General features: G+C 52.2%; 1 protein-coding gene across 9 annotated transcripts in view; it reads left to right on the top strand.

Annotated features, from left to right (window-relative positions):
• Positions 1 to 13,420, top strand: part of NAV2 (neuron navigator 2) — a 708,207-nt gene that overhangs the window by 668,118 nt on the left and 26,669 nt on the right. For all 9 annotated transcript variants that reach the window (XM_063946386.1, XM_063946388.1, XM_063946385.1 and 6 more), the window contains 3 exons: positions 4,508 to 4,591; positions 9,046 to 9,157; positions 9,668 to 9,816. In XM_063946386.1, coding sequence (XP_063802456.1) covers positions 4,508 to 4,591; positions 9,046 to 9,157; positions 9,668 to 9,816 — 345 coding nt within the window. The remainder of the gene's footprint in view (positions 1 to 4,507; positions 4,592 to 9,045; positions 9,158 to 9,667; positions 9,817 to 13,420) is intronic.

Here is a 13,420-nt window from a genome sequence, read left to right as displayed (position 1 = left end):
TAGCTCGAGACTTACTCTGCCACTGCGATCAGTTCAGTCAGTTTCGTTCCTGGTTTGACATCACAAACACACCCAGCGTTCACCCAGACACTCCCCCGTTTCTTCAGACACTCCCGCGTTTTTCCCAGAAACGACAGCGTTTTTTCAAACACTCCCATAAAACGGACAGTTTCCGCCCAGAAACACCCACTTCCTGTCAATCACATTACGATCACTAGAACAAAGAAAAAACCTTGTAATGCGTGATTAAAATACCTAACTTAATAGCAAATTTACTTGGCGCAGTCGCACTGCGGACATTGCGCATGCGCATTAGCGACTAATCGCTCCGTTGCGAGAAAAAAAAACGAGCGATCAACTCGGAATGACCACCATTATTACACTGGCCGTTATTGGGACATATGGGCTTTAAGTCCTTGCCCCTCCCTCTTAGTCTGCTACTTCCTGCTGGTATGCCTCCGCCTGTTTGTGTGCGCCGACGATTAGTCCTGTGAACTTTCATAGCCAATCAGCTGCTTCGTCTTGAATCTAAAGACTTCCCCCCGTTTAATGATGTCATGGGATGTTTCTCTGGAGCACAGTGAGCATGCTCCTGCCAGTACACGGGATGTTTCTCCGGAGCACAGTGAGCATGCTCCTGCTAGTACGCGGGATGTTTCTCCGGAGCACAGTGAGCATGCTCCTGCCGGTACGTGTGATGTTTCTCCGGCGTACAGTGAGAATGCTCCTGCCAGTACGCGGGATGTTTCTCCGTAGCACAGTGAGCATGCTCCTGCCAGTACACGGGATGTTTCTCCGCAGCACAGTGAGCATGCTCCTGCCAGTACGCTGGATGTTTCTCCGGAGCACAGTGAGCATGCTCCTGCCAGTACACGGGATGTTTCTCCGGAGCACAGTGAGCATGCTCCTGCCAATACGCGGGATGTTTCTCCGGAGCACAGTGAGCATGCTCCTGCCAATACGCGGGATGTTTCTCCGGAGCACAGTGAGCATGCTCCTGCCGGTACGCAGGATGTTTCTCCGGAGCACAGTGAGCATGCTCCTGCTGGTACGTGTGATGTTTCTCCGGCGTACAGTGATCATGCTCCTGCCAGTACACGGGATGTTTCTCCGGAGCACAGTGAGCATGCTCCTGCCAATACGCAGGATGTTTCTCCGGAGCACAGTGAGCATGCTCCTGCCAGTACGCTGGATGTTTCTCCGGAGCACAGTGAGCATGCTCCTGCCAGTACACGGGATGTTTCTCCGGAGCACAGTGAGCATGCTCCTGCCAGTATGTGGGATGTTTCTCCGGAGCACAGTGAGCATGCTCCTGCCAGTACACGGGATGTTTCTCCGGCGTACAGTGAGAATGCTCCTGCCAGTACGCGGGATGTTTCTCCGGAGCACAGTGAGCATGCTCCTGCCAGTATGTGGGATTTTTCTCCGGAGCACAGTGAGCATGCTCCTGCCAGTACGCGGGATGTTTCTCCGGAGCACAGTGAGCATGCTCCTGCCAGTACGCGGGATGTTTCTCCGGAGCACAGTGAGCATGCTCCTGCCAGTACGCGGGATGTTTCTCCGGAGCACAGTGAGCATGCTCCTGCCAGTACGTGGGATTTTTCTCCGGCGCACAGTGAGCATGCTCCTGCCAGTATGCGGGATGTTTCTCCGGAGTACAGTGAGCATGCTCCTGCCCGTACGCTGGATGTTTCTCCGGCGTACAGTGAGCATGCTCCTGCCGGTACGTGTGATGTTTCTCCGGCGTACAGTGAGCATGCTCCTGCTGGTACGTGTGATGTTTCTCCGGAGCACAGTGAGCATGCTCCTGCCAGTACGCTGGATGTTTCTCCGGAGCACAGTGAGCATGCTCCTGCCAGTACGCTGGATGTTTCTCCGGAGCACAGTGAGCATGCTCCTGCCAGTACGCTGGATGTTTCTCCGGCGTACAGTGAGCATGCTCCTGCTGGTACGTGTGATGTTTCTCCGGAGCACAGTGAGCATGCTCCTGCCAGTACGCTGGATGTTTCTCCGGAGCACAGTGAGCATGCTCCTGCCAGTACGCTGGATGTTTCTCCGGAGCACAGTGAGCATGCTCCTGCCAGTACGCGGGATGTTTCTCCGGCGTACAGTGAGCATGCTCCTGCCGGTACGTGTGATGTTTCTCCGGCGTACAGTGAGCATGCTCCTGCTGGTACGTGTGATGTTTCTCCGGAGCACAGTGAGCATGCTCCTGCCAGTACGCTGGACGTTTCTCCGGAGCACAGTGAGCATGCTCCTGCCAGTACGCTGGATGTTTCTCCGGAGCACAGTGAGCATGCTCCTGCCAGTACGCTGGATGTTTCTCCGGCGTACAGTGAGCATGCTCCTGCTGGTACGTGTGATGTTTCTCCGGAGCACAGTGAGCATGCTCCTGCCAGTACGCTGGATGTTTCTCCGGAGCACAGTGAGCATGCTCCTGCCAGTACGCTGGATGTTTCTCCGGAGCACAGTGAGCATGCTCCTGCCAGTACGCGGGATGTTTCTCCGGCGTACAGTGAGCATGCTCCTGCCGGTACGTGTGATGTTTCTCCGGCGTACAGTGAGCATGCTCCTGCTGGTACGTGTGATGTTTCTCCGGAGCACAGTGAGCATGCTCCTGCCAGTACGCTGGATGTTTCTCCGGAGCACAGTGAGCATGCTCCTGCCAGTACGCTGGATGTTTCTCCGGAGCACAGTGAGCATGCTCCTGCCAGTACGCTGGATGTTTCTCCGGAGTACAGTGAGCATGCTCCTGCCAGTACGCTGGATGTTTCTCCGGAGTACAGTGAGCATGCTCCTGCCAGTACGCTGGATGTTTCTCCGGAGTACAGTGAGCATGCTCCTGCCAGTTTGCGGAATGTTTTACTGAATGGTTATATTTTTTCTCATATCCTTGTGTGCTTTCTAGCCATGTGTTTATGTCATCTATCAGAGACAGGAGTGAAGGGGGAACATCCCTTACTAGCTCCATGCTTCGGAGAAAGGATCATGCAGCACTTAGCTAGTGTCCTTGGGCCTCGGCAGAGTTATATCCCCCAACACACACACACACACACACACACACACACACACTATCTCTCTCTCTCTCTCTTTCTCTCTCTTACGCAGATTGGGGGATGGGAGATAAAGGTGATGGAGTTGGGGGATGGGAGATAAAGGTGATGGAGTTGGGGGATGGGAGATAAAGGTGATGGAGTTGGGGGATGGGAGATAAAGGTGATGGAGTTGGGGGATGGGAGATAAAGGTGATGGAGTTGGGGGATGGGAGATAAAGGTGATGGAGTTGGGGGATGGGAGATAAAGGTGATGGAGTTGGGGGATGGGAGATAAAGGTGATGGAGTTGGGGGATGGGAGATAAAGGTGATGGAGTTGGGGGATGGGAGATAAAGGTGATGGAGTTGGGGGATGGGAGATAAAGGTGATGGAGTTGGGGGATGGGAGATAAAGGTGATGGAGTTGGGGGGTGGGAGATAAAGGTGATGGAGTTGGGGGATGGGAGATAAAGGTGATGGAGTTGGGGGATGGGAGATAAAGGTGATGGAGTTGGGGGATGGGAGATAAAGGTGATGGAGTTGGGGGATGGGAGATAAAGGTGATGGAGTTGGGGGGTGGGAGATAAAGGTGATGGAGTTGGGGGATGGGAGATAAAGGTGATGGAGTTGGGGGATGGGAGATAAAGGTGATGGAGTTGGGGGATGGGAGATAAAGGTGATGGAGTTGGGGGATGGGAGATAAAGGTGATGGAGTTGGGGGATGGGAGATAAAGGTGATGGAGTTGGGGGATGGGAGATAAAGGTGATGGAGTTGGGGGATGGGAGATAAAGGTGATGGAGTTGGGGGATGGGAGATGAAGGTGATGGAGTTGGGGGATGGGAGATGAAGGTGATGGAGTTGGGGGATGGGAGATAAAGGTGATGGAGTTGGGGGATGGGAGATAAAGGTGATGGAGTTGGGGGATGGGAGATAAAGGTGATGGAGTTGGGGGATGGGAGATAAAGGTGATGGAGTTGGGGGATGGGAGATAAAGGTGATGGAGTTTGCTCTCCTGTATTCCTACACCCACTCTAATTAACCACATGAGCTAAACACACCAGGTGCTTGGGGCAGCCAAGATTGTAATGTCCTCTCACAGCGTAAAGTGTGATTTGCGTAAAAAAGTACTGAGAAATAAACCCAAGAGCTAGCAATCCAACACATACTGTAGATAACGGAGCCCTTAGAAGTGTGCTGCGTCTGTGATTGAGAGTGTGAGATGCCTGTGCCATTCCTGCACCTGGCAGCCACATTCCTCACCCGCCTGTTACTAGGGGGTGTCTCCTCCGCACGGTACCACCCGTCACCCACACCCCATGTGTACGGCTCTCACTGGCAGCTGCTCAGTGTTTATGTAGGAGAGATACAGGGCAGTGTCCTGGGGGGCCCTGCAGATCCCACTGGAACAGCACGCAGTGGGGCTTAGTGTAACAGATGCAGCTGTCTCAGTCTCTCTCCTTATATCCCCTACAGGCTCACCTGGTCGCTGCCTTCGAACAAAGCTTAAGCAACATGACGATCAGATTGCAGAGCCTCACCATGTCGGCAGAGCAGAAGGTTTGTACTGCGGTAATAAAACTAATTCACTATAGTGAAAGTGTCCTGCGCTCTGCAGCAAATAATCTATAAATAACTGTAGCTATAGCGGGTCAGCTCACTTGCCAACGTCATGGCATTTCCTGTAAGTGAGTCCCTAGCGTTTGTAACAGGACGTGTCTTCAGGATGTCTCAGTACAGACCCCCCTGAGTCTCCGTTTATAAAGTGTGCAGCAAAATTCAATTATAAACCTGCACTACTGAGAACTGTGTGGTTACAGAGCAGCCTGCACTACTGAGAACCGCACGGTTACAGAGCAGGCTGCACTACTGAGAACTGTGCGGTTACAGAGCAGGCTGCACTACTGAGAACTGTGTGGTTACAGAGCAGCCTGCACTACTGAGAACTGTGTGGTTACAGAGCAGCCTGCACTACTGAGAACCGCACGGTTACAGAGCAGGCTGCACTACTGAGAACTGTGCGGTTACAGAGCAGCCTGCACTACTGAGAACTGTGCGGTTACAGAGCAGCCTGCACTACTGAGAACTGTGCGGTTACAGAGCAGCCTGCACTACTGAGAACTGTGCGGTTACAGAGCAGCCTGCACTACTGAGAACTGTGCGGTTACAGAGCAGGCTGCACTACTGAGAACTGTGCGGTTACAGAGCAGCCTGCACTACTGAGAACTGTGCGGTTACAGAGCAGGCTGCACTACTGAGAACTGTGCGGTTACAGAGCAGCCTGCACTACTGAGAACTGTGCGGTTACAGAGCAGGCTGCACTACTGAGAACTGTGTGGTTACAGAGCAGGCTGCACTACTGAGAACTGTGCGGTTACAGAGCAGCCTGCACTACTGAGAACTGTGCGGTTACAGAGCAGCCTGCACTACTGAGAACTGTGCGGTTACAGAGCAGCCTGCACTACTGAGAACTGTGCGGTTACAGAGCAGCTGCACTACTGAGAACTGTGCGGTTACAGAGCAGGCTGCACTACTGAGAACTGTGCGGTTACAGAGCAGGCTGCACTACTGAGAACTGTGCGGTTACAGAGCAGGCTGCACTACTGAGAACTGTGCGGTTACAGAGCAGGCTGCACTACTGAGAACTGTGCGGTTACAGAGCAGCCTGCACTACTGAGAACTGTGCGGTTACAGAGCAGCTGCACTACTGAGAACTGTGCGGTTACAGAGCAGGCTGCACTACTGAGAACTGTGCGGTTACAGAGCAGCCTGCACTACTGAGAACTGTGCGGTTACAGAGCAGCCTGCACTACTGAGACATGTGCGGTTACAGAGGAGCCTGCACTACTGAGAACTGTGCGGTTACAGAGCAGCCTGCACTACTGAGAACTGTGCGGTTACAGAGCAGGCTGCACTACTGAGAACTGTGCGGTTACAGAGCATCCTGCACTACTGAGAACTGTGCGGTTACAGAGCAGCCTGCACTACTGAGAACTGTGCGGTTACAGAGCAGCCTGCACTACTGAGACATGTGCGGTTACAGAGGAGCCTGCACTACTGAGAACTGTGCGGTTACAGAGCAGCCTGCACTACTGAGAACTGTGCGGTTACAGAGCAGCTGCACTACTGAGAACTGTGCGGTTACAGAGCAGCCTGCACTACTGAGACATGTGCGGTTACAGAGCAGCCTGCACTACTGAGAACTGTGCGGTTACAGAGCAGGCTGCACTACTGAGAACTGTGCGGTTACAGAGCAGCTGCACTACTGAGAACTGTGCGGTTACAGAGCAGCTGCACTACTGAGAACTGTGCGGTTACAGAGCAGCCTGCACTACTGAGAACTGTGCGGTTACAGAGCAGCCTGCACTACTGAGAACTGTGCGGTTACAGAGCAGGCTGCACTACTGAGAACTGTGCGGTTACAGAGCAGGCTGCACTACTGAGAACTGTGCGGTTACAGAGCAGGCTGCACTACTGAGAACTGTGCGGTTACAGAGCAGCCTGCACTACTGAGAACTGTGCGGTTACAGAGCAGGCTGCACTACTGAGAACTGTGCGGTTACAGAGCAGCCTGCACTACTGAGAACCGCGCAGTTGCAGAGCATCCTGCACTACTGAGAACCGCGCGGTTACAGAGCATCCTGCACTACTGAGAACCGCGCGGTTACAGAGCATCCTGCACTACTGAGAACCACGCGGCTACAGAGCATCCTGCACTACTGAGAACCGCGCGGTTACAGAGCAGTTACACTACTGAGAACCGCGCGGTTACAGAGCAGTTACACTACTGAGAACCGCGCGGTTACAGAGCATCCTGCACTACTGAGAACCGCGCGGTTACAGAGCAGCTGCACTACTGAGAACCGCGCTGTTACAGAGCATCCTGCACTACTGAGAACCGCGCGGTTACAGAGCAGTTACACTACTGAGAACCGCGCGGTTACAGAGCATCCTGCACTACTGAGAACCGCGCGGTTACAGAGCATCCTGCACTACTGAGAACCGCGCGGTTACAGAGCAGCTGCACTACTGAGAACCGCGCTGTTACAGAGCATCCTGCACTACTGAGAACCGCGCGGTTACAGAGCAGTTACACTACTGAGAACCGCGCTGTTACAGAGCATCCTGCACTACTGAGAACCGCGCGGTTACAGAGCAGTTACACTACTGAGAACCGCGCGGTTACAGAGCATCCTGCACTACTGAGAACCGCGCGGTTACAGAGCAGTTACACTACTGAGAACCGCGCGGTTACAGAGCATCCTGCACTACTGAGAACCGCGCGGTTACAGAGCAGTTACACTACTGAGAACCGCGCGGTTACAGAGCAGTTACACTACTGAGAACCGCGCGGTTACAGAGCATCCTGCACTACTGAGAACCGCGCGGTTACAGAGCAGTTACACTACTGAGAACCGCGCGGTTACAGAGCAGTTACACTACTGAGAACCGCGCGGTTACAGAGCAGCTGCACTACTGAGAACCGCGCGGTTACAGAGCAGCTGCACTACTGAGAACCGCGCTGTTACAGAGCATCCTGCACTACTGAGAACCGCGCGGTTACAGAGCATCCTGCACTACTGAGAACCGCGCGGTTACAGAGCAGTTACACTACTGAGAACCGCGCGGTTACAGAGCATCCTGCACTACTGAGAACCGCGCGGTTACAGAGCAGTTACACTACTGAGAACCGCGCGGTTACAGAGCAGTTACACTACTGAGAACCGCGCGGTTACAGAGCATCCTGCACTACTGAGAACCGCGCGGTTACAGAGCAGTTACACTACTGAGAACCGCGCTGTTACAGAGCATCCTGCACTACTGAGAACCGCGCTGTTACAGAGCATCCTGCACTACTGAGAACCGCGCGGTTACAGAGCAGCTGCACTACTGAGAACCGCGCTGTTACAGAGCATCCTGCACTACTGAGAACCGCGCGGTTACAGAGCAGTTACACTACTGAGAACCGCGCTGTTACAGAGCATCCTGCACTACTGAGAACCGCGCTGTTACAGAGCATCCTGCACTACTGAGAACCGCGCTGTTACAGAGCATCCTGCACTACTGAGAACCGCGCTGTTACAGAGCATCCTGCACTACTGAGAACCGCGCGGTTACAGAGCATCCTGCACTACTGAGAACCGCGCGGTTACAGAGCAGTTACACTACTGAGAACCGCGCGGTTACAGAGCATCCTGCACTACTGAGAACCGCGCGGTTACAGAGCATCCTGCACTACTGAGAACCGCGCGGTTACAGAGCAGTTACACTACTGAGAACCGCGCGGTTACAGAGCATCCTGCACTACTGAGAACCGCGCGGTTACAGAGCATCCTGCACTACTGAGAACCGCGCGGTTACAGAGCAGTTACACTACTGAGAACCGCGCTGTTACAGAGCATCCTGCACTACTGAGAACCGCGCGGTTACAGAGCATCCTGCACTACTGAGAACCGCGCGGTTACAGAGCAGTTACACTACTGAGAACCGCGCGGTTACAGAGCATCCTGCACTACTGAGAACCGCGCGGTTACAGAGCATCCTGCACTACTGAGAACCGCGCGGTTACAGAGCAGTTACACTACTGAGAACCGCGCTGTTACAGAGCATCCTGCACTACTGAGAACCGCGCGGTTACAGAGCAGGCTGCACTACTGAGAACCGCGCGGTTACAGAGCAGTTACACTACTGAGAACCGCGCGGTTACAGAGCAGCTGCACTACTGAGAACCGCGCTGTTACAGAGCAGCCCCTGTGCTGTAAGTACTATTTAATCCCGTCACTCCAGCCCCGGGAGATCTGCAGAGCATTGCTCTGTTACAGCTGTAAAAAAACAGGCAAGATTTATTTTTTGCCCCATTTGTGCTGGATTTCTGCCGTTCCTAATGGATATTCCATCCTTATATTAGAGCACATTATAAATAAAACCCGTGTTCCGCACTGCAGCAGGTGACACTTACTACGTATCTGTACAATGGGAGAGAGCAGTAACGTGTTTCTTATCTGTGTCCCCAGGATTCAGAGCTCAATGAGTTAAGGAAAACCATTGAACTCCTGAAAAAGCAGAACGCCGCAGCGCAGGCCGCCATCAACGGCGTCATCAACACCCCCGAGCTCAGCTGCAAAGGTAACAATCCTCCGGGTCCCCGGGGCCCCGCTGTGTCTCCGGTGATTACTGATGCAATCTTCTGTGTGGCTGACGAGTCTGACTGTCTGCGGCTAGAACCCAGTCACATGGAAGAGCAGCTGCTCCCAGCGTCCGTCTAGGAGTCATGTCACTCTTATGGGCGAGTTCCGTGTTATACATTATAGACGGCAGACGCATCTACTGGGGCAGAGGGCTAGATCTGCGAGAACGTACAGTGCTACTTATTGCCTACAGGTGGCGCTAATACATTTATTATACATCTGCAGCTCTCCGGCTCTGGTGGAACTACATATCTCAGCATGCCACATTAGCTTACAATCTTAGGAACTGCTGGGACCTGTAGCTCCACAGCTGGCGGCTGTCTGTGCAGGATAAGTCATATGCTGGTCTTGTGTAACATTAGGGAATTACTGCATCTTTCCCTGATTTCTGCTTCACTGCAGAGAATTATATGTACATACAGAAATGTAATGATATGTAATCGCACAGGAAACGGCACGTCGCAGTCAGCTGACTTACGTATCCGGCGGCAGCACTCGTCTGACAGCGTCTCCAGCGTTAACAGCGCCACCAGCCACTCCAGTGTGGGGAGCAATGTGGAGAGTGATTCCAAGAAGAAGAAGAACAGGAAAAATTGGGTAAGTACCTGGTTACAACGCAGAGGGCGCCCGGGGGGGTAACCGGGTTATATAGTGTTACTCTCATTAGCTGGGTGTCATTGGCGGACAGCTTTTATTTGTTGGAGTTTGTACTTGCCTCCTGCAGCGTTAATATCATCTATTGCTTTATGTATCTGACTGCATTGGACATTTTATCAGCCAGACCTTCATATCAGACCTGTAGACGGAAATGTTGCGTGAATACAGGTGGTCATTCCGAGTTGTTCGCTAGCTGCATTCGTTCGCTGTGCAGCGATGAGGCTAAAAGACGGCACTTCTGCGCATGCGGCGTAATGCACACGCACGACGTACTATTACAACGAACGATGTCGTTTCACACAGGGTCTAGCGAAGCTTTTCAGTCGCACTGCTGGCCGCAGAGTGATTGACAGGAAGTAGGCGTTTCTGGGTGTCAACTGACCGTTTTCAGGGAGTGTTTGGAAAAACGCAGGCGTGACAGAAAAAACGCAGGCGTGGCTGGGTGAACGCAGGGCGTGTTTGTGACGTCAAAACAGGAACTGAACAGTCTGAAGTGAGCTACTCAGAAACTGCACAAAAAAACTTTGTAGCCGCTCTGCGATCGTTTCGTTCACACTTCTGCTAAGCTAAAATACACTCCCAGTGGGCGGCGGCATAGCGTTTGCACGGCTGCTAAAAACAGCTAGCGAGCGATCAACTCGGAATGACCACCACAGTTCCATCCGACACACACAGCTGAGACACACAAGAAGAAACACGAGACACACAGCAAGAAACACACAACAATAAACTCTTTCTGGATGATCCAAAGATCTTGATGAAATGCACAGAAGCAGGGGGGAAAGATATAGCTATGCATGTAGTAAAATTAGAATAAAGATTGTAGAAAGCAATATATGAATTTTGTCTGAAGGTGCAGAATCCCTTTAATAGCATCGTGCAAATCACATGCAAATTGTGTTGTAGCAACCGAACTGTTATTAGCCGTCACTAGTAAATAAGCGGTTGTCACGGGATACAGCAGTATAGTTAATGCCTTATGCCTGGGTGTAATGTGCCAGCAGCTATCTTGTACAGCTGCACCACCCGGGGGAGCAGAAATGTCTGTCCTATGTAATATGCAGGATTACCAGCATCACTATCACTGGGGAATACAGCAAATATATAGTTTAGGAATGGACTCCTAATAAATATTCCACACGATAATTTGCATATTACAATGAGGCAGAAGAGGCCTTAGTAATAAATCTTCTGCATAGTTCTAGGAAGTGATAAGTCTGTGTCCCGTGTGACCGAGACTGCGTAGTGTTATACTTTGTTGCTGCTGTGTATGTGGTATAAATACTGGAACTGTACATCTGCACTCCTCACTAAAAATAAAGTGTAACCAATATAACGCCCTTACCCAGCAGGGGAGATATAGGCCCTCGTTCTGAGTTGATCGCTTGCTAGCAGTTTTTAGCAACCGTGCAAACGCATAGTCGCCGCCACGGTATAGTGTATTTTCGCTTTGCAAGTGTGCGAACACCTTTGCAGCCAAGCTCTGCAAAAACATTTTGTGCAGTTTCAGAGTAGGTCTGAACTTACTCAGCGCTTGCGATCCACTTCAGTCTTTTTGGTGCCGGAATTGATGTAACACACCCGCCCTCCAAACGCCCGGACACGCCTGCATTTTCCCTACCACTCCCAGAAAACGGTTAGTTGACACCCATAAACGCCCTCTTCCTGTCGATCTTCTTGCGATCGGCTGTGCGTATGGATTCTTCGTTAAATCCATAGCTCAGCAACGATCTGCATTGTACCCGTATGACGCGCGTACGCATTGCAGTGCATACGCATGCGCAGTAGAGACCTGATTGCAGCACAGCGAAAATTGACAGCGTGTGATCAACTCGGAATGACCCCCCCATAGCACAGAATTGCTGGGACCGCTGCGGAGAAGAACCGCATTTTGTGCGTTCTTACACTGCGCATGCTCCATAGTTGAGTGCACGTGACTCACAGCCAGATGTATTAAGCCTGGAGAAGTGATAAAGTGGAAGGTGATAACACACCAGCCAATCAGCTCCTGTCATTTTTTTTAAACCCAGCCTGTAACTTGACAGTTAGGAACTGATTGGCTGGTGCGTTATCACCTTCCATTTATCACTTCTCCAGGCTTAATACATCTGGCCCAAAGTCACATCTGCCCTTCCTGCTGAAAGGGCATTACTGGGCGTAACTGGGCATTACTGGGCGTACACAAGTGGGCAGAACAGGGTGCACAGGAAGCTACTCTGGCTGTCAGGCATACTGTTTACATCAAGGATAAGGGTGCTACTAAGACGCACTGATAATGGCGACGGCTATGAAACGAGGTGCACGGGTGAGGACTGAGCGGTCGCGCAGATTTGTACGGCTGCCTATGGGGAAGAATCTGCGCTTTAATCCGTGTGCGCAAGGTAGGAGTAATTATGGCCGACTTGCGTTCCATTTGGCATCAGCCCCTTTGCGTCCCCTAAGCAGCGTATAATCCCCGCTGGAAAAATGTCTGGAACATATTTTCTCTGACGTCCTAGTGGATGCTGGGGACTCCGTAAGGACCATGGGGAATAGCGGCTCCGCAGGAGACTGGGCACAGCTAAGAAAGATTTAGGACTACCTGGTGTGCACTGGCTCCTCCTACTATGACCCTCCTCCAGACTTCAGTTAGAATCCTGTGCCCGGCTGAGCTGGATGCACACTAGGGGCTCTCCTGAGCTCCTAGAGAGAAAGTATATTTTAGGTTTTTTATTTTACAGTGAGATCTGCTGGCAACAGACTCACTGCAGCGAGGGACTAAGGGGAGAAGAAGCGAACCTACCTAACTGGTGGTAGCTTGGGCTTCTTAGGCTACTGGACACCATTAGCTCCAGAGGGACCGACCGCATGGAACCGGCCATTGGTGTTCGGTCCCGGAGCCGCGCCGCCGGCCCCCTTACAGAGCCAGAAGCAAGAAGAATCCGGAAAATCGGCGGCAGAAGACATCAGTCTTCACCAAGGTAGCGCACAGCACTGCAGCTGTGCGCCATTGCTCCTCATACACACTTCACACTCCGGTCACTGAGGGTGCAGGGCGCTGGGGGGGGGGGGGGGCGCCCTGAGAAGCAATAAATACACCTTGGCTGGCAAATATATCACAATATATAGCTCCAGAGGCTATATATGTGATAAATACCCCTGCCAAAATCCATAAAAAAGCGTGAGAAAAGTCCGCCGAAAAAGGGGCGGAGCTATCTCCCTCAGCACACTGGCGCCATTTCTCCCTCACAGCTCCGCTGGAAGGAAGCTCCCTGGCTCTCCCCTGCAGTCTACACTACAGAAAAGGGTAAAAAAGAGAGGGGGGGCACTAAATTTAGGCGCAATATACATATAGCAGCTATAAGGGGATATAATTTAGTTAATCCCTGATTTATATAGTGCTCTGGTGTGTGCTGGCATACTCTCTCTCTGTCTCCCCAAAGGGCTTTGTGGGGTCCTGTCTTCTGTCAGAGCATTCCCTGTGTGTGTGCGGTGTGTCGGTACGGCTGTGTCGACATGTTTGATGAGGAGACTTATGTGGAGGAGGAGCAGGTGCCTATAAATG

This window comes from Pseudophryne corroboree, chromosome 11, assembly GCF_028390025.1.
Source record: "Pseudophryne corroboree isolate aPseCor3 chromosome 11, aPseCor3.hap2, whole genome shotgun sequence".
Classification (NCBI taxonomy): Eukaryota; Metazoa; Chordata; class Amphibia; order Anura; family Myobatrachidae; genus Pseudophryne; species Pseudophryne corroboree.
The sequence above is the reverse complement of the archived record's forward strand: the minus strand, read 5'-3'. Positions and strand labels throughout refer to the sequence as shown.